This window comes from Dasypus novemcinctus, chromosome 8 (assembly GCF_030445035.2).
Source record: "Dasypus novemcinctus isolate mDasNov1 chromosome 8, mDasNov1.1.hap2, whole genome shotgun sequence".
In the NCBI taxonomy this organism is placed as follows: domain Eukaryota; kingdom Metazoa; phylum Chordata; class Mammalia; order Cingulata; family Dasypodidae; genus Dasypus; species Dasypus novemcinctus.
In genome coordinates this window covers 89,763,264-89,784,913 of record NC_080680.1, presented here as the reverse complement: position 1 = coordinate 89,784,913, position 21,650 = coordinate 89,763,264, and the positions used below count along the sequence as shown (strand labels likewise).

Genomic DNA, 21,650 nt, shown 5'->3' with positions numbered 1-21,650 from the left:
TAAACACCTGTGATCCTAGTCTGTCATTGGTAAGGTTGGTTAGTCTGGTTCTGTAATTTTCTTTCCGTTGAATTCCGGGGAATCTGGAACTTCCTTCATGGTTCCAAAAAGGAAGATAAGTGATTCTGCTTACCTACTACCAAGCCCTAGTTAATTTTCAAAAGCTTTCAATGCAGTTAGAAAATAAGGACTTACTGATACCAACACTTTCCTCATACTTTACCTATTCCTACAGAAATCGGAAGTGAGGCTTTTCAAAAATTTTTAAATCTCCTGGGTGATACAATCACTCTAAAGGGCTGGACAGGCTACCGTGGTGGACTGGACACCAAAAGTAAGTTTGCCTGTGTGTGTGTGTATTAGAGCAGTTGTATGTTTACAGAAAAATCATACGGGAAGTACAGAGTTGCCATGTACCCCCTCTCACACACAGTTTTCCCTATTAACATTTTGTATGTTTTTGAATAAGCTTGCCTCTTGATCTATTTTGTTTTAATTTGTATAACTTGTGTTAGTCAGCTTGACCTGTTTTTGAACTGATCCCCAAGATGCGGGGAGGACAAGAAGGGAGTGGAGTGACAGTCTGACATGAGGTCATTGGACACATTTGGTGGCTCCATTGAGCTTTTCAGACTAAATCAGCCTTCACAGCTCCTGAGTGGTGGCAGGAATCACAGACTGCCCATGAACATCACGTGCCCACTGAGCATCTTCTTTGTGCTGTGACTGTGCTCGGCTCCAGGGATGTAGCTGTGGACAAACCACCATGGTCCTTGCCTTCTAGGAGCCTATGTCCTGTGGACAACACAGAAAAACGGATAATTATCAAGTAGTTTAATCCTAAATACCTCCAAATGTAGAGTGCCAAAGGACATTTTGCCAAATCTGGGAGATTAGGGAAGGCTTCCCTTAGGGAGTGATGTTTGTGACCTGAGAAAGTGATGAATAGGGGTAATTTGAGTGTTCTGAGGGGAGAAAAGAATTTCAAGCAAAGAGAAGATTTTTGAAGTCCCTGAGGCAGGAAAGAGCATGAAAGTCCCTGAGGCAGCAAAGAGAATCTCCAATAGCAGGAGGGAGCAAGGACATGTAATATGGACTAGAGAAGGAGGCATGGGGTAGGGGCCTAACTTGCAGAGAGTTGGAAGTCTTGTTAATTTTGAATTTTATTCTAAATGTATTCGGATGTCATTAAAGGGTTTTAAGTTGGGGAGTTGTGGGATCAGATTTGTACTTTTGAGCAGAACAGTGACTTCAGTGTGAAGAATGGTCCAAAGGGAGTAAGATGCTGTTGTAGCAATACAAACAAAAGATAATTGCCTTGGTTGGGGAGGGGGTGGGAGGTTGGAAAGGAGATGACTGGACTGATTTAAGAACCACTTTAAAGGTAGCAGTGGCAGAATTCTTTGATTCTGTGATTGAACATGGGGTGAAGAGGAGAAAGGAATTACAGATGGCACCTGGATTTATGGTCTGGGCAGCTGGGTCAGTAGTGGGTCTAGCAATGAGTTTGGGAACACCAGTAGAGAAGCAGTTTGGGAGTGAGTATCTGGTCAGGGTTGTATAGAGAAGATGACAAGCTTAGATTTGGGACCACTAATTCTATCTTATATATGTATAGCATTTCTAGGTTTTTCATGTGCTTTTACTTTAGTTGTTTTGTTTGATCCCCACAATCAATCGTTGTGCCTGGCCATAAAAGGCAACAAAAGGAAGATTACTCAGATTTGAAGCCTGTTAAATTTAGGCCAAATGAATATCATAACAAATAAGTGTGCACTATTGCAGGGTGGTGGGAATGTGGAGAAGCATGGGAAAAATACAACTGGAGTGACCTATGGACTGTGGTTAGCAGTAATAATGTAATATTCTTGTATCTATGCCAAAAATGTACTGTGTTGATAATGGGGCAGTGTGGAAAATGTGTGCCATATGTACACAACTTCTGTAATAAAAATATTTTTTAAAAAATAATAGGGTGGGTTGGGGGAAAAATATACCAAATGTGAGATATGGACTATAGTTAGATTTTGATGATATTATTTCATAATTTGTAAGAAATATCTCACAACAATACAAGGTGTTTACATTTTTCCCTCAACCCACCCTATGACAGAAGTTGTAAACGTACAAAACAATCATGCACATGTGCAGAATTCCCAAACAACACCCCTCCAGCAACACACCACACTGTGGTGGAATATTGGTTACCGATTATAAGATAATACCATCTGATTGTTACCATAGTGTACATTTGTCAAAAATCACTTGACCATACTTGAGAGGGTCTGTTTCTGAACCATCAGTTTGGTTCCACGGGTCTATGTGTCTCTCTTTTTGCCAGTGCCATGCTGTTTTTACCACTAGGTAGTATGATTTAAAGTCTGGGAATGAGAGTCCTCCAACTTCACTTTCCCTTTTTAAGATTTTTCTGGCTATTCAGGACCTATTAACCTTCCAAGTAAATTGTTTTCAATTTATTTTTAAAATGCTGGTGGAATTTTTATCAGGATTGCATTGAATCTGTATATCAATTTGAGTAGAATTGATATCTCTTTTTTTTTTTAATTTATTTATTAATTTCACACACACACAGCCCCAGTTGTCTGCTCTCTGTGTCCATTCCCTGTGTGTTCTTCTGTGACTGCTTCTATCCTTACCAGCAGCACCGGGAATCTGTGTTTCTTTTTGTCGCGTCATCTTGTTGTGTCAGCTCTCCGTGTGTGTGGCGCCATTCTTGGGCAGGCTGTACTTTCTTTCGCACTGGGCGGCTCTCCTTACCGGGCACACTCCTTGTGCGTGGGGCTCCCCTACGCGGGGGACACCCCTGCGTGACACGGCACTCCTTGCGCCTATCAGCACTGCGCATGGGCCAGCTCCACACAGGTCAAGGAGGCCCAGGGTTTGAGCCATGGACCTCCCATGTGGTAGGCAGATGCCCTATCCATTAGGCCAAGTCCGCTTCCCAGAATTAATATCTTGATATTTAGTCTTCTTATCTGTGAGCATGGAATGTTCTTCCAATTATTAAGGCATTTTTAAATTTATTTTAACATTGACTTGTAGTTTTCTGAATACAAGTGCTTTACATCATTGGTTAAGTTTACTCCTGAATATTTGGGTTTTATCTGTCATATTTTATTTTCACCACTCTTTTGACACTTTTAGTTACTTTTATTGATATAATCTTCATTTCTAGACTCCCTTCCAGACCTCTCTCTCCTGTCTTTTCTTTTGAAACTCTAGCACACTCTTTAGTATTTCCTGAAAATCTGGTCTCTTGGTTACAAATTTTCTCAGTTTATATTTATCTGTGAATATTCTAAACTCACCCTCATTTTTGAAAGATAGTCTTGCCAGATATAAGATCCTTGGCTGGAAGTTTTCCTCTTGCATTATCTTAAATATATCAGACCACTGTCTTCTTGCTTCCGTGGTTTCTGGTGAGAAATCAGCACTTAATCTTATTGGGTATCCCTTATATGTTATGCATTACTTTTCTCTTGCTGTTCTCAGAATTCTCTCTTTGTCTTTGGTATTTGACATTCTGATTAATATGTGTCTCAGAGTTGGTCTATTCAGACTTTTTTGGATGGGAGTCCATTGTGCTTCTTGGACATGGGTATCTATACCCTTCAGTAGGGTTGGGAAATTTTCTACCGTTATTTCTTCAAATATTCCTTCTACTACTTTTCCCTTCTCTTCTCCTTCTTGGACACCCATACACATGTTTGCACATCTCTTGCTGTTATTTAGTTCCCTGAGATCTTGTTCAATTTTTTCCATTCTTTTTTCATCTGTTGTTTTGTATGTTCACTTTCAGAGGCCATTTCTTCAAGCTCACCAATCCTTTCTTCTGCCTCCTCAAATCTGCTATTATGATTCCAATGTTTTTTAAATTTCATTTATTGTGCCTTTCATTCCCATAAGATCTGCTGTTTTTCTTTGTAGACTTTCAAATTCTTATTTGTGCTCATCCAGTGTCTTCTTAATATCCTTAATCTCTTTAGCCGTCTCATTGAATTTATTAAGGAGATTTATTTGAACATCTATGATTAGTTGTCTCAACTCCCTCATGTCATCTGTAGGCTTATCTTGTTCCTTTAACTGGGCCATAGCTTCCTGTTTCTTGGTGTAGATTATAATTTTTTGTTGGTGTCTTTGCATCTGGCTTACTAGAGTATTTATTCTGGGCACAGTTTTTCTCTTTAGTTTAGGGCTTCTTGCCCTTTCTTCCTTGCTGGTTGTGCAGTAGGAGCCAAGGATGTAGTTGGTGCTATAAGCTGTGGATGCTTAAGCTGCCCTAATTGCCCTAGGGACCAATGAAGCTTCTCCCAACTTTCTCCTTTGCCAGGAGTAGGGACAGAGTCACAGCTGTGTGGAATAATCCAAGTTGTGCAGGCCTAGACTATAGTTGCCCAGAGAGACTGATGAAGCCTCCTGCCTCTTTCTCCCCTGCCTGGGGTGGGGATGGAGCTGCAGGTGTGGGCAGCAATCCATGCAATGCAGGTCCACAATGACCTCAGTTGCCCTGGTAGACTTGAAATTATTCAGTCTGTGCCAGCCAAATGTATCTGCAGTTACCAGGATAGGCTGGTACCTCCTCTCTGCCAGAGGCAGGGCTGAAGCCTAGGCTAGGGCTGCAGGCCGATCTGGATGAAAGAAACCAATCTGTACCATCACTATGATTTTTGGCCAGCCTGGCTTCCCCTTATGCTGGGAGCAGAGTAAAAATGGTGACAACCGGCCTCTTTCCAACTTGGACAGGTTCAAACTTTAGCTGTTCTTCGAATTATACTTTAGTCCGCCGAATTTACTAATTAGTTTTTGGGAAATGGAGCTTCCAATTCCAGCCGCAGAATAGCTCCTGGGGCACTTGCACTGCCAAAGTAGGATGATCACTGGCCTCCACTGCGTGGTCTGTAATTTCTCAGAGAGGCTGGCGCAGGTCCTCCCAGCTTCCTCCCTGCTGGAGGTGGAGCTGGGGCTTATGCCGGAACTGCAGTCTGACCTGGGTGGAAAGAAGTTGGTCCCTACCAGCACTGTGATTTTCAGTCAGCCCCGTTTACCCCTATGCCAGGCACGAGTTAAGATGGCAGCTACCAGCCTCTTTCTGACTGGGACAGGTTCAAACTTTAACCGTTCTTAGAATTATACTTTAGCCCACCGAAATTACTAATCAGTAGCTGAAGTTGGTGCCCAGTCATCTCTTCCTCTCCCGTTTTTGGGAAATGGAGCTTCCATTTCCAGCAGAATAGCTCCCAAGGTGGCATGTGCCGCCACTGAAGGATGGGCAGCAGCCTCCATGGCGTGGAGGGCTCAACTTACAAATTTTCTCTGCAGATGGGCAGTCTCCTTCTTCCATTCCTTCAAAGATGTTGTAAGATGCTCTTTTGGTGTCCTGGAGCCCAGATAGTTCTGGGTGTTTACAAATTGCCCCGTAGTAGGAGCTTACTCTAGGAGCTCATTACTCTGTCACCATCTTGCTGGTTGTTCTAGCCACTCTGTTTTTTGGTTTGCTTGTTTGTTGTTTTTGTTTTGTTTTGTTTTTAAGATACATAGATCACAAAAAACATTACATTAAAAAATATAAGAAGTTCCCATATACCCCACACCCCAACCCACCCCACTCCTCCCCCATCAGCAACCTCTTTCATCATTGTGGCACATTCATTGCAATTGGTAAATACATTTTGGAGCACTCTGTTTTGATGATAACTACCATTTATTCAGAACTTGCTATGGCCAGGCACTCTGCTAAGCACTTTATAAATATAATCTTGTTGAGTCTTCCCAACATCCCTATGAGTTAGATACTATTTTTATCCCATTTTCTAATTTAAAAACTGAGATGCAGAGAAAGGAGAGGCAACTGGTCAAAAGTAACATAGCTAATGAGAAATTGAATTTAAGAATAACTCCAAAGCCCATGCTCTTAATTACTATACAAATCTGTGAGTAATATAATTTCCTTTTGTTTTGTGGGCATAATAATTATCAATATGTCATCTTGTCTTCATTTCATCTGGGCCACCAGGAGTAATTGAAAGGCAAAGAATTATAACACACTCTCCTTTTTAGCTCCAAATTTTCTTTTCATGACCTCCTCTACTCTGAGGCAAGGCATAAATCAGATAGGTAGCAAGTTAGAGAGAACTGATATTTAGGTGATCCATCCTGTTGCTTCGACTCAGGTGGATAACCCAGAGTGATCTCTGAGAATGTGCAGTGTGCTGTATTCCCCTGGTCTGTAAATGAAGACTGTTTCCTTATAGCTTCAGAATTCTCTGTGCCTACTATGCGTATTTGTATTTTACAGATGATACCACAGGGATGCATTCCGTTTATACTGTGTACCAAGGGCATGAGATCATGTTTCATGTTTCCACCATGTTGCCATATTCCAAAGAGAACAAACAGCAGGTAGGTTGTGCACACGCACTCTTTGAGAACAAGCAAATCATCAAAGAGTAGCCTGAATGCAGGGAAGTCACATAGAACTGGAGAATATGACCATTAATATTTAAACTGAACTTCAGACATCAGTTTAGGGATATTATTTACAGTCTGTATATTTGAACTTTCAATGAGCATTAGGAAGAACTGTCTTCACTGATGTTATCACTTTAAAGAGATGAAGGATCAAAAAAAAAAAAGATAAGAATCAAGCTAATGGTTTGTGTGAATATTTGTGTGTGAACATGTATAACTTCATGTGTGTTCATGTGAATTCTGAGAGACTTTCGTATACATATTGTGTTTTCTCTGAGACTATTCTCAGTGTGCCTTATCAGAATGAGACTATCCATGACATAAAATAAGCAGTGTTTTTCAAGTTAATGAAGGAGTTGAACATTGAGTGTCTGCATGACCTATGCTGTGTTGGGGGAGGAGGGGAAGTACCTGAAAACTCTTTACCTATCCAAGAGATTTGCCATTTTCAGGAGAGGTAGCACCATATAGATTCCAGTTAGTTGGAATTGAGACAAAACAATGTTTATGAGAGATTTGGGGAGTTCCATTTAACCTTTTATTAGATTCTTTTTTTTTTTTTAAAGATTTATTTATTTATTTAATTTTCCCCCTCCCCCGGTTGTCTGTTCTCTGTGTCTATTTGCTGCGTCTTGTTTCTTTGTCCGCTTCTGTTGTCGTCAGCGGCGTGGGAAGTGTGGGCGGCGCCATTCCTAGGCAGGCTGCACTTTCTCTCATGCTGGGCGGCTCTCCTTACGGGGCGCACTCCTTGTGTGTGGGGCTCCCCTATGCGGGGGACACCCCTGTGTGGCAAGGCACTCCTTGCGCGCATCAGCACTGCGCATGGGCCAGCCCCACACGCGTCAAGGAGGCCCGAGGTTTGAACCGCGGACCTCCCATGTGGTAGACAGACGCCCTAACCACTGGGCCAAGTCCGTTTCCCCTTTTATTAGATTCTTATACCTTTTTTATATGTTGAAGGCATTGTATGAATATATATCACAAACATGAATAGACAGTTGTTCAGCAAAGATTTGTGAAAAGATGAACCTAGAGAGGGTATATAAAGGGGCTAAAAAGACTTTTTTCCTAAGCATTTATAACTCTTACATCATAAGTTCTGTGTGGGGGAAAGACAAAGCAATCTTTGGGATAGGATGTGCTAAGTATTACTGTCATGGACTATAAAAGGTATATTGATGGTTTGAGGCCTGGAATAAGGAGCTGGTTGTTTGTCTTGTAGGTAATGGCGACCCTCTGCAGGTTTTAAGCTTGTCTTTATTTTAGAAAGATAACGCTGATAAAGGATAGATTGAGGAAGCAGATGTGGTTCAACAGATAGAGCGTCCGCCTACCATATAGTAGGTCCAAGGGTTCTACACTCAGGACCTCCTGGGTCGTGTGGTGAGCTGGCTCATGTGCAGTGCTGCTGTGCGCAAGGAGTGCCGGCCCACACAGGGATGCCCCCACGTCAGGATGTCCGCCGCGCAAGGAGTGGCCCCTGCGCAAGGAGAGCCACCCCGCGTGAAACTGCAGCCCACTTAGGAGTGGTGCCACCCACATGGAGAGGTGACGCAGCAAAATGACACAACAAAAAGAGACACATGTCCAGTGCCGCCTGATGAGAAAACAAGCAGACACAGAAGAACACACAGTGAATGGACACAGAGAGCAGACAGCGGTGGGGGGGGAGTTAAATAAATAAATCTTTAAAAAAAAAAAAAGCATAGATTGAAGTAGGGAGTGCCTGGGTCCAGGAACACTCCTTAAGTGACTGAAAGCTATTTTCTGCAAAGCATCTTCCTTTTATGTGGTTGAAGATTATAATATTATTGTTCCAAGAGTTCACCTTTTATTTATTTATTTTTTAAAGATTTATTTATTTATTTCTCTCCGCTTCCCCCCCCCCGGTTGTCTATTCTCTGTGTCTATTTGCTGCTTCTGTTGTTGTCAGCCGCACTGGAATCTGTGTTTCTTTTTGCTGCGTCAGCTTGTTGTGGCAGCTCTCCGTGTGGGCGGCGCCATTCCTGGGCAGGCTGCATTTTCTTTCACGCTGGGCGGCTCTCCTTACGGGGCACACTCCTTGCACATGGGGCTCCCCTACGCGGGGGACACCCCCGCGTGGCACAGCACTCCTTGCATGCATGAGCACTGTGCATGGGCCAGCTCCACACGGGTCAAGGAGGCCCGGGGTTTGAACCACGGACCTTCCATGTAGTAGGTGGATGCCCTAACCACTGGGCCAAGTCCGGCGCCTGAGTTCACCTTTTAATAGCTAAAAGTCTTATCATCTTGGGATGTGAAGAAGAGAGACCAAGCTGGCCTTCACAATCACTGTGAAATTTTGACCTGTTAGATTTTAACAAGAACATCAAAAAACTTCCATTGAAATATTGTACAACTCCTTCCTTCCATCCCCACCTATTCAGCCCTATACATTCACCAAAATTATCCATGTCCCATGCCAAATAGGGGTATTAGTAAGAAGGAATGAAGTACCAGTTCAGCCTTTGCCCAACTCAAAAGTCTTTCTTTTCAAAAGTCTCATGAAATTTCCCGTAGCTTCTCTTGGGAACTCTTAGCATATTAGGGCAAAACAGAACTCATTGATGAGAACAGTAATATTCACAGATGGACCCTGGTGTGTTGGCTGGCTCCACTTGTCCAGCATCAGTCAATATAAGGAAAATCAAAATTATAGGGAAGTGGACTTGGCCCAGTGGATAGGGCATCCGTCTACCACATGGGAGGTCTGCAGTTCAAACCCCAGGCCCCCCTAACCCTTGTGGAGCTGGCCCACGTGCAGTGCTGATGTGCACAAGGAGTGCCCTCCCACGCAGGGGTGTCCCCTACGTAGGGGAACCCCACGTGCAAGGAGTGCACCCCGTAAGGAGAGCCACCCAGCGTGAAACAAAGTGCAGCATGCCCAAGAATGGTGCCACACACACGGAGAGCTGACACAACAAGATGATGCAACAAAAGGAAACACAGAGTCCCCTGCCACTGACAACAACAGAAGCATACAAACAGAAGAACATGCTGCAAATGGACACAGAGAACAGACAACTGGGACGGGGGGGTGAGGGGAGAGAAATTTTTTAAAAAAAAATTATAAAACTTTTCTCTATTACCAAGAAGGAAATTCAGGAGGGAAGAGAGGCAAAAAAAAAAAAAAAAAAAAATGTAGATGATAGCAAATTATAACAGTGCCTAATCATGGGAGAGTAAAAAAGGAATAATAATTAGGAACTTCTCTCATGGTTTCTTGGGGACCAAAAGTAACAGTAAAAAAGTTAGAGGCCAACCTGGCTCATAAAATCTTAGTGGTTTTTTTCTTTTTCTTCACGTCCTAACATCTAAAACACAGAACCATCCAAGCCACATCCCAAATCTGTAAACTTTCACAAAAATTTGATAGGTTCTGGAGCATTAAAATAACTTCTATGACCTCTCTCCTCCCACCTCTATCACCATAACAAACCATAAAGGGGAGTGGTGGCCAGTGCAGGGAAGGGAGGTAATGTTTGCCTTTTCTCCTTATCCTAATGTCCAGTGAAGTCCAGCACCACTGCTTTAGTTTCCTAGACTGCTCAAAGCAAATACCATGAAATGGGTTGGGGTAAACAATGGAATTTATTTGCTCATGGTTTGAGGTCAGAAAATGTCCAAGTCACAGCATCATGAAGCCTATGCTTTCTTCCTGAAGACCAGCTGCCAGAAATCCAAGGCTCCTCTGTCACATGGCAAGACATGTGGTGGCACCTGCTGGTCCTTCCCTTTTCTTCCAGGTTTCATTGATTTCAGCTTTTTGCTTCCATGGCTTTCTCTCTCTGTCTGAATTTTATTGTTATAAAGGACTCCAAGAATAGGATTAAAACCCATTCTGACTGAGGTGGGGCACACCTTAGCTGAAGTAACCTCATCAAAAGGTCCTACTTACAATGAGTCCACACTCATAGGAATGGATTAGATTTAATCCATTTAAGAACATTAAGTTTTTCTGTGGTACATACAGCTTCAAACCACCACAACCATAGCAAAGGCATAGTCTCCAACCACGACAGATGCCAATAGCAGCATCTACCACCCTATGAAAGCACAGATTCTTGTCAGCCAGATCTAGATCAAATCCTAGTACTGCCACTAACCAGCCATTATGAACATTGTCATCCTCTGGGACTCAGTTCTTAGTCCTCTTTTTTTTTCTCTTTGTAGATGCATTCACTCCCCTCATGATCACATCCAGTCTCCTGGCTTTAATAGCTGTTAATTGGCAATAACACGAATTTCGATCTCTAGCCAGATATCTCTGCAGCACTCCAGACTCGGGTATGCAATCTTCTCAACGCCACCATTGGACTAAACAGCTCAAACCTAACATGTTCAAAACTGAGCTCTTGACCTTCTCCAAACCTGCACTTCCCACAGTCTTTCTTATCTCAGGTGATGGCTCTTCTGTTCTTCCAGTTCCCTGGGAAAAACCTTGGAATCAAACCTTGGGCTCCTCTCTTTTTGACATACCCCATTTTAATTTGTTAGGAAATTCTGTTAGCTGTCTTTTCAAAAATCCACCCACTTCATGTCAATGTCCTCAGTGTCAAAATGCCAGGGTTAAAATATTCTGCTATAATGTTTTTATTTATTAGAGAAGTTGTAGGTATACAGAACACCACCATCATCTCTTGTGTGGATTATTTCAGTAGCCTCCTACCTGGCCTCCCTGCTTTACCCTTGTCCCTTTATAGCCTGTTTTTCAATTGAGCAGCCAGAGTGATCCTTTAAAATGCAAGTCAGATCATGTTCCTTCTTTTCTTTTCTCAAGCCCTCCAGTGGCTCCTAGAGTACTCAGAGTAAACACCAGAGTCCTTACAATGGCTCCCAAGGCCCTATATGACACCTATTCTTTCTCTCATTTCATCATCTACCAGGCTTTTTACTTACTGCATTCCAATCACATTGTCTTCCTGTCCTCCTCCAGTTCACGAGATACTGTTCCACCTGCAGCCTTTGTGTTGGCTGTTCCCTATGCCTAGAAATCTCTTCCACCAGATATCCATTCTGCTGACTAGCTCACCACCTTAAAATCTACTCAAATATAAACACAGACCCTGATGACTCTACTTAAGGTGGAACCCATCTGCCACCAGTGCCCCACAGACCACTTTACACTGCTCTGATTTTTCCATGGTATTTATTACCTTCAAATGTTGTGTTTATTATTTAGTATGCTTCTTTATTATGCTTACTGTTTACCTTTTGTGCCTCCCTGCTAGATGCATCCCAAGAACCAGACACAAAGTAGAAACTCAACAATTATTTTAACAATATATGTAACAATTTTATTAAGATACAATTTGGATACCATACGATTCACCTATTTAAAGTGTACAATTTACTGATTTTTAGTATACTTACAGGGTTGTGCAACCATTACCACAATCAATTTCAGAACATTTTCATCACTCCCAAAAGCAACCCCACTCCTCTTAGCTGTGAATCTCCATTATGCCCTCCCCTCAGTCCCTGGCAACCATAGAAATAGAAAATTGCCTATTCTGTGTATTTCATATAAATGAAATCATATAATATGTGGTCTTTTGTGATTGGCTTCTTCTACATGCATGTTTTCAAGATTCATCCATATTGTAGTTTCTATCAGTATTTCATTCCTTTTTACTATTGAATAATTTTCCATTGTATAGATATACCACATTTTGTTTATCCATTCACCAGTTGATGTATCAATAATTATTTTTTTAACTGAATTTAATTGCGATTATTAGAACCACTTTAAACCTTAATTTCCTCATTTGCAAAATGGGAATCATATCTAATATGAATCAGATAGGTCCTTTGTTTTTTAGGAGCTTATAGTGTAGAGTAGGGGACATGGGATGTACGAAAAATACTAAGCAGGTTTTTTGCTGGTCTCACTTGGGATCTCTCTTGCATTTTCAGTTAACTGGCAAATGAAGCTGGAGTTAATTGGCAGCTCGATGGGGATTCTGGAACAGCTGGGCCTATTGCCCTGTCCAGACATCTTGGCCTTTCCTCTGCCAATGTTTTTTTTTTTTTTAAGATTTATTTATTTATTTATCCCCCACCCCCACCCCCAGTTGTCTGCTCTCTGTGTCCATTCGCTGTGTGTTCTTCTGTGTCTGCTTGTCTTCTCATTAGGCAGCTCCGGGAACTGATCCTGGGACCTTCCAGAGTGGGAGAGAGGCGATCATTCTCTTGCAGCACCTCAGCTCCCTGATCTGCTGCATCTTTTATTATCTCTTCTCTGAGTCTCTTTTTGTTACATCATCTTGCTGCACCAGCTCTTCTCGTGGGCTGGCACTCCTGCATGGGCAGCACTCCACATGGGCCAGCTCGTTACAAGGGCCAGCTTGCCTTCACTAGGAGGTCCTGGGTATCAACTACTGGACCTCCTATATGGTAGGCAGGAACCCAGTTGCTTAAGCCACCTCTGCTTCTCCCCATGGCCCCTTAAGTGGTCTCTTCACATGATCCCTGTAGCAGAATGGCTGGAACTCTAACATGTGACTCAGGGCTCCTCAAAGTCCATGTTTCAAAAGGGAAGAAGCAGAAGAGACAGAGTCATGTACCTGTTCCAGGCCAGGCATATTCAAGGGGAGGGAAAATAAACTCGACCTTTCAGTGAGGGGGGTGCAAAGAATTTGTGACCACGTTTAGTCCACCACAGATCCAGAGCTGAAAACACATAAGGGATCTTTGGAGAATATTGAATCATTTTGTTTGCCTGATTAGACAAAGGTCTAGGGCAGGACTTGACAAACTACAGCCCTTGGGTTAAAATTGGCCTGTCACCAGTTTTTGTAAACAAAGTGTTATTGGAACACAGCCATGCCCATCCATTTATATATTGTCTATGATTGCTTTCATGCTATAATGGCAGAGTTGCAAAGAGAACATATGGCCCACAAAGCCAAAAATATTTACAATCTGACCCTTTACAGAGAAAGTTTGCCAGCTCCAGGTCTAGGAGATCATTTTGGAAAGGTCAGTTGGGATCAGATTACATAGGTCAATTGTTCTCAGCAAGTATGTGCTTCAGAAGTATCCCTGCCATTTATTAAAAAGTACGCATGCCTGATTCCCATCCCCAGACTAGAGTGGGACTCAGGCTAACTGTATTTCTTTTTTTTTTTTTTCTTTATTACAGAAGTTATGAACTTATGAAACAATCATGCACATGTGTAGAATTCCCATAAAACACCCCTTCACCAACACACCACACTGTTGTGGAACATTTGTTACAGATTATGAGATAATGTCATCAGAGGTCATCCATATTTTTAACAAGCTCCTCAAGGAATTCTGATGCATCCTCCTGTTTGGAACCTTGAATGCCAGACTAAAGGGATTTTGACTGAAGGTAGACGTAATCAGAGTGTTAAACATGGGAAAGACTGGTGGTAGGGAGGCTAGTTAGGAGAGACTTTTGCAGAAGGATAGACAAGAGTAAATGTAGGCCTAAATTGGGAGAGGAACAAGAGGAGATAGCCAGGAGAGCAAGAAAGATGGTTAGTAAAATATGGGAAGCAAGAAGTCAGAGATGGCTGAAGTTTGGGAACTCTGTAATAGATTGTTGTTATGTTGTATTGTGTTTTTTAACTCTATGAATGTGCCATGTTTAAAGTGACTTTCTAGTGATGTTATTTATGCTTTCATACAGGTGGAAAGAAAGCGCCACATTGGAAATGATATCGTCACTATTGTGTTCCAAGAAGGAGAGGAATCTTCTCCGGCCTTTAAGCCTTCCATGATCCGTTCCCATTTTACACGTATCCTGTGTATTTGTAAATGCTCCAGTTTTGCAAACTGGTCAGGCTTTTTGGACTTAAAATTACCTGCAAATCAAATGTTATAAATTGACTAGATTCTTACATCCACTATTTAGGAATTTTTCCTAAGCATCATATTTTTCTCTTTCCTTATTCTACCCATTATAGTACTGGATGGATTAATTCTCAGCAAATTCTTGACTTCTGATATATTAATACCTTCCCTTTTCTCAGGTTGTCTATGAAATGAAGTTAACTTCTTACCATCCATTGATAGTAAATGATTTAGAAGAATTATAGGTAATTAGTCCTTGAGAAATTTGCTTTAAGTATAAAAACTTGCAAGTTAAAATAAAATGCCAAAGTAATTTTTCTTTGTTGATTCTAAGCCCTGGTAACAGCTGCTACAGTTACATCTCTTGAAACTTGAGAAATGGTAGAATAATATTTTTATTTGCTTCCACTCTGCTTCCCCTAATTGCTGGCTAACTTAAAATTGCTGGCAAAGTCCAGTGAAGGTACTAATGTTCACTACAATTTCTGAGCTCAGCTCAGCCAGACAGGTTGCTCTGGATCATAGACCATGACAGTGAAATCCAAAGGTGGCTGTACATAATAAGTAAAAGATAAGTAATAACCATTTCTAGAATAAATTCTTGTCTAGTTACTCATATTTCCTGGAGACTACAGGAAAAATGTTTGGAGGCAGGATCATTGTGATTTTCTGCTTCTAAAAACTGGTTGCTCTATATACCTTCACTTGTTCAATATACCTTAACAAATATAACATATAAGGTTTTTTTTTATTTTTAAGTTTTTATTTAATTGTCTTTTTTTTTTTTAAATATATAGATCACAAAAAATGTTACATTAAAAAATATAAGAGGTTCCCATATATCCTCCCACCTCCACCCCCACTCCTCCCACATCAACAACCTCTTTCATGATTGTGGCACATTCATTGCAGTTAGTGAATGCATTTTGGAGCACTGTTATACCTCATGGACTATAGTTTACATTGTAGTTTACACTCTTCCAGTCCATTCATTGGGTTATGGCAGGATATATAATGTCCTACATCTGTCCCTGCAATATAATTCAGGACAACTCCAAGTCCCAAAAATGCCCCATATCATATCTCTTTTTCCCTCTCCCTGCCCTCAGCAACACCCATGGCCACTGTCTCCACATCAATGATACAATTTCTTCCATTGCTAGAGTCACAATAGTTCTATAATAGAATACCAGTAAGTCCACTCTAATCCATATTTCATTCCTCCATTACTGGGGTTGGTATATACTCAGCAGACTTGAATCTCTGGACGGCCATGTGCCAGCTGGCCCTGAGCCTCAGCAGAGTTGCAACACCTACTCTCAGGTTCATTGTACTTACCCAGGTCAGCTAACAGGGAAGTGAAGATGGTCAACCACCACTCCAGGGAACCGAGAGTGTCTACAACTGCAAGCAAGAGAATTGCATCTATCACCCATATGGGATCTAAGCCCCCTCTTGACTTAGAGGTGGAATGGACATCATCATCCCAGGGTTCACAGTATGGAGGAATAAAATATGGATTAGAGTAAGTTTTTCAAAAGTTGAAAATTGCCAAATTTCAACCATGAGGATTAGGAAGAAAACAGATATGCCATGTACCTTAATTATGATTTTTTTTTTCTGTTCTTAACCCTACTTAGTAAGTGATCTCTTGCTTTCTTCACTGGGATTTAAAATTAATATTTCCCCACTCCTACAGCAGCAGAAAATTTCTCCAAACACAATGCAGAGAGGAGAAGAGGTGACTTTTTAAGTAACTGAAAGGTGATCATTATTTTCAGAATTTCCCATAGTTAAGTTTTAAATTAGGGGCTTTGCACATTTGTTTCTGGAAAGGTACAAGCTGATAGTTAATGCAGATTCACTCCACTGAGTCTAGAGATGGAAATACTTAGAGAGATTGGTGGCTTTTTGTCCTGACTAAGGAATCTGGGAGTGAGAGATGATGGGAGGAGAGGAAGAAGAGTAAGAAAGAAAAGCTGGGTGGAGATATTGGTTCTATTGGCCTGCCCCGACACAAGCAAACTTTGCTTAGAGGCTGTCATCAGCAACATCCATTTGTTTTGTTTTGGTTTTTTTTGTCTTGTTTTGTTTACCAAAACCAGGAGGAAAGAGAAAGCGGTTTACAGTGGGCATTTAAATTGCTTTTCTTTTCAAATATGTGACTAATTTCATATTTTAATTGCTCTTTCTGCTTTGTTGGCTGCTTAGTTGTGTAATAGCTTTATTTATAATTGCTTTTCTGATAAATATGGTGAGTTAGCCCTTTTCCCAAAGGATGAACACTCAGAGGTTGAACCTCATCATGGTGTTCTCACATCTTTTCCTCGGCTGTCTCTTTTAAAGAAGTCAAGATTCTATCCCAATGTAACCCTAACCACACAGAGTGCTGGTCTAGAATGATTCTGCACAAGGGATTTTCAAAGCACAAGTTGGTTACTGTGAGTGTCAGGATTGCTAATTAGTTTCTTTAACCAAATACCACAGATATTTTTGCCTTAGTAAGGTATGATCAACAAAATGACAATTACAGGTATGTAGTGACTTTTATCTCAATTGCTTCTTCTAATTCTCATGTTTTCTTGTCAACTGCCATTAATTTTATAAGATTCTTGATATCTGTATTTCTTGTTTGATTTAATAAAGAAGAATGCCATCACCTTACAAAATTTTATTCAAGCCTACCATCTCTTTGGGAAAATTTCATTCATACCATCTTGCCCTGTGCAACCTGTGCTCTGTGAAAGGTTCAGGGCTAGTTTGAAATTTTACTGTGCTTTATAATGGGAACAAATTTGATAAGTTTGGTCTTGACCAGAGTATCCCCTTTTCTAGACTGCAATTTGTCTGCTTACCCTTCTAGTCTCAAAAATTAATCTATTAAAAGGCATCATGATATTGTGAGATAACATGAACTTTAAGCCAAATACATTTGAGTTGGAATCTCAGCTCTGTCAATTAACGTTGAAACTTTGAAAAAAGTATTTGTCTTCTCTGAGCCTCAGATCTCATCTGTAGAATGAAGATAATGCTCCTACTGGGCAGATTTGGTAAGAATCAGAGTTAATCCTTATGGTGTCTAACGGGTCCTCAACATTGGCCATTGCTGTTATTCCTGGGATGTCTGACCTTGAACCACTAAGCATACAAGCAGAGCTGGCCTGTACCCTAAAAGCACAGTGACTGGGCTAAAAAAGGAGAGTTAGATGGGGGCAGAGGCTCTGGTGACCCAGAGATGACACTTTTGCTGTGGAATAAATATACCTACAATATTACATAGGCAACTAGGCAAATTTAGGGTCAAAACATTGGTGATCATTAAAGAAAAAACAAGTAATTTCTGAAATGTTCTCTATGTAGGCTGAAAATATTTTCAGAAGAAAGTGTACCACTCTTTGGCCCACCCTTACCATCCCCACCAGTGTTTACAGACCACCAGGAATTCAGGGACTTTTTGCTAGTGAAATGTAAGTTTCTATTTCTATATGTTTTTGCAACTTGTTCTACATCAGAATACATTTTTCCCAAGATGCCATATTTTAAAAATCATTGCTTAATAATTCCATATATTGTTAATTCTTTACTTAAAACATATTTGGTTTTCTCATTTTCTGCTGCGTCCTCATCTATACCTACCCATCTGCCTTAAAGTTTTTGTTTTGTTTTGTTTTGTTTTCATTTAAATGCCTTGAAGTTTATCCACACTGACCCACTCACAATATCATGGGCCCTCAAACTTTCCTTTTTGCCCGGTGTTCAGATATGGCTATTTCTGAATCTCTGCCGATATATGTATCTGTGCCTTTGTCATAGAGTGGTAAGTAAGTGGGAGGAAGAATAGTTACAGATACTTACTTAGGGATGGATAGAGTTGCTAGGGAGTGCATGTATATCTGTGTATATAAGAAAGTAAATGGGGAAACGGACTTTGGCCCAGTGGTTAGGGCGTCCGTCTACCACATGGGAGGCCCGCGGTTCAAGCCCCGGGCCTCCTTGACCCGTGTGGAGCTGGCCCATGCGCGGTGCTGATGCGCGCAGGGAGTGCCGCGCCACGCAGGGTGTCCCCCGCATAGGGGAGCCCCACGCACAAGGAGTGCACCCATAGGGAGAGCCGCCCAGCGCGAAGGAGGGAGCAGCCTGCCCAGGAATGGCGCAGCCCACACTTCCCGTGCCGCTGACGACAACAGAAGCGGACAAAGAAACAAGAAACAAGACGCAGCAAAAAGACACAGAAAACAGACAACCGGGGGAGGGGAGGGGAATTAAATAAATAAAAATAAATCTTAAAAAAAAAAAAAAAAAAGAAAGTAAATGATGTTTGTGGAACCTGACTGTCCTAGGCCTCACTAGCTTCTGAGTATAAATTTTAGTTCCACTGATAACATCCAATTACCTGACTCTGAGCCCCCATTCTCTAGACCACAAGAGAACTGCCAGATCCCTCCCCAGAGTATCTCCTGATTATTATATCTAGAAACCCAGTGGTGGTACTGTCTGATTGGTGATCAGAAACAAGTCACTCAGGTTCATCCCCTGCATGCTCTTCATGGAAGTTCATTGCTTGCAAGTCATTTGGACCTTGGCAATGCCTCTGCAATCTGTGCCCTTTCTGAAGATGCCACTTTTCTAGCCTTCTTCTAGGCACTATGCATTACAGCCACTTTATTGGCTGCCTCCCACAGTCTTTGCCTAATGCTATCGCTGTTCCTATGTAATTTTGGGGGAAGTGATCCTCTCCTTTCCTCTGAGTCCATCTTGGTCAACTGCCCTAAGGCAGCACTGATTTCATATAAAGCCTCACAAAGTCCCTCAAGAGCAACTTCTTTTTTTTTTTTAAGGTTTATTTTTCTTTATTTCTCTCCCCTTCCCCCCCCCCACCCCAGTTATCTGTTCTCTGTGTCCATTTTGCTGCATGTTCTTCTTTGTCCGCTTCTGTTGTTGTCAGTGGCATGGGAATCTGTGTCTCTTTTTGTTGCATCATCTTGCTGCATCAGTTCTCCGTGTGTGCAGCGCCATTCTTGGGCAGGCTGCACTTTCTTTTGTGCTGGGCGGCTCTCCTTATGGGGCATACTCCTTGCACATGGGGCTCCCCGACGTGGGGGACACCCCTGCGTGGGACAGCACTCCTGTGCACATCAGCACTATGAGCAACTTCTTGATCCTCTTTCTGTCTTAAGTCTAGTTTCATGAGGACCAAGATTAATCCTTCAGGCCAGAACCAAGAACAGACACCATGTTGTCCCACGGTTGTCTTCTAATCTCCCCAGTCTCTCCTTCATAGCCCTGAAAATGCTTCCTCCCTCAGCAAGAATAGAAAAGTTCCCTGTACATCTTCCCATGCAGTTGAGACTTGAAGGGATGAGTGTCAATTAATTCCAGTAAGCAAAAGCATCCTAGCCAAGCCACTTGATTATCTCTCTTCCTTCTGTAAATACTGTCCAATCCCTCACACAGATTTCCACATACTACTAAAACCTCCTTTTTGGAGAATGTTAAAATGAAGGATACCTTTCCTGGGGTTTCCTCTGCTTTCCAGCTGGGCTACCAGGGTTTTTAGCTCACACACTTTAACCTACACCAGGGTCTATAGGTAATAGCTCACTCTGACACAGAAGTAGCAGACACTGCTGTGACTTGCAAAAGATGATGATTTTGTCTCTCCCTTTTTCCAATTACTATATCTCTTATTTCAAGTGCTAGAACAGGGATTACAAACTCAAAAGCCTATAGAGACTGGGTAAGGAATATAAGTGAGTGAAGTAGGCAAGCATAGGACAGTAAGGACTGGTGGGTGCTATGAGAAATTGGAGAGCATATGCTGTGCTCCAGCCAATTGATGCCATTCAGAAACAAGAGCCTAGTGTTGCCAGATATTCTGATTTTTTAAAAACAAGCCAGAAATCTGGAATTTTATGTGATATTGCTTCATCTTTAAAACTGTGGGTTTTGTGTGTTTCAAGTCCAGAGAGGATCAGGTAAAAAGCAAAAAACTGATGTGAAACAAAGAGTCAGCAAGAGAGAATAGGTTAAGCAGCCAGAAGCTGAAAAGAATTCTTAGAAACATGGGATTCAAGTGGTAAGCACTTTGTAGAGTGCCAGCAAAGGGAAAGGAACTACTTAAGGGCATGTAGCTATTTAATCACAGATTATTTACAAGATCACTAAGCAGCACCAAGGGCCGAGTTTATCAACAGAGTGACTTTTTTTTTCTTTTCAGCACCCTGAGAGGCTCAGGGTCAAGTGAAATGAAGGGTTCAGTTGATCTATAAAGTTGGGAGATATAGCAGAAGAAGGGGCCAAAGGAACTGAAGGTTGTAGTGAGAGTATATTAACGTGATGGAGTATGGGGCCAGGAAGGAAAGGAGACCAGGAAGGATTGATGAACTGAAATAATAGGTAGAGACCGAGGAATCAGAGGCTGCTTTGAATTCCAAAGTGGATTTAGTAGGAAGGAAGGAGTAGACAAGGTAAAGACTACTAAATAATGACTAGGAAATGATATTCCAACAAAGATCTTGACTTTTTCCCCTTTATACAGACAAAACAAGACATTTTAAATGGATTTTTCTGGGGTAGTAATGGGAGAAAATCCTCAAACAAAAAATTCCCAATCACAGAATTTAGAGAAAATAATAGCCATGTGTAGTTTATATTCCTTAAGAGATGTTTTTCCACAAACAAGCTCAACGTGCCCCCTATCTAGGAAAGGACTGTCCTCAAGAAATTCCATTTTTCAGTCGAAACACTGCTTCTTTTGGTCCCCTGTGTAAGAAAATTAATAGTTAACATTTATTCAATGCCATGTGTCAAGCACTGTACTAACTCTTTATATGTATTATCCCATTTAAATTCTTATAATAACCCTACAAGGAAATATGGCTATGCCCATTTTTAAGATAGAAAACTTAGACCCCCACGAAGATAATTTTCCTAAAAATACACAGCTAGCAGCAGAGCTTGAATTCAAATGTCCATAGCTATCTTGACTACAAGCTCCTAATCTCTATTGCACACTTCCTGTTCTGTGCTGTAGTATATAACTGGACAATCCACTATCGGCACGTAATATTTGTATACCACTAAAACCCAATTCTTTTCTAGAATAAACTGCCATTAGGCCAAGACTCCGAGGACTCTACCTAGGCAATTACTATTTTTTCTAACAAAATGTAGCAACTATATATATAATCTCTGTTGACTGGCATCTTGGTAATTTGGGCCCCAAGTGTTGGGTGGATGCTTAGATGGATGCATGAATGGATAGAATGTGTGGGGAGGGGGTAGGTCGATGATTGGGTATACAGCTAAAGAGGTGTTCA

General features: G+C 41.5%; 1 protein-coding gene across 8 annotated transcripts in view; it reads left to right on the top strand.

The window, feature by feature from the left end:
- The window catches only part of GARNL3 (GTPase activating Rap/RanGAP domain like 3), a 215,880-nt gene that overhangs the window by 149,806 nt on the left and 44,424 nt on the right, over positions 1-21,650 (top strand). For all 8 annotated transcript variants that reach the window (XM_071216986.1, XM_058302888.1, XM_058302887.2 and 5 more), the window contains 5 exons: positions 236-334; positions 6,317-6,420; positions 14,168-14,276; positions 16,819-16,864; positions 17,692-17,798. In XM_071216986.1, coding sequence (XP_071073087.1) covers positions 236-334; positions 6,317-6,420; positions 14,168-14,276; positions 16,819-16,864; positions 17,692-17,798 — 465 coding nt within the window. The remainder of the gene's footprint in view (positions 1-235; positions 335-6,316; positions 6,421-14,167; positions 14,277-16,818; positions 16,865-17,691; positions 17,799-21,650) is intronic.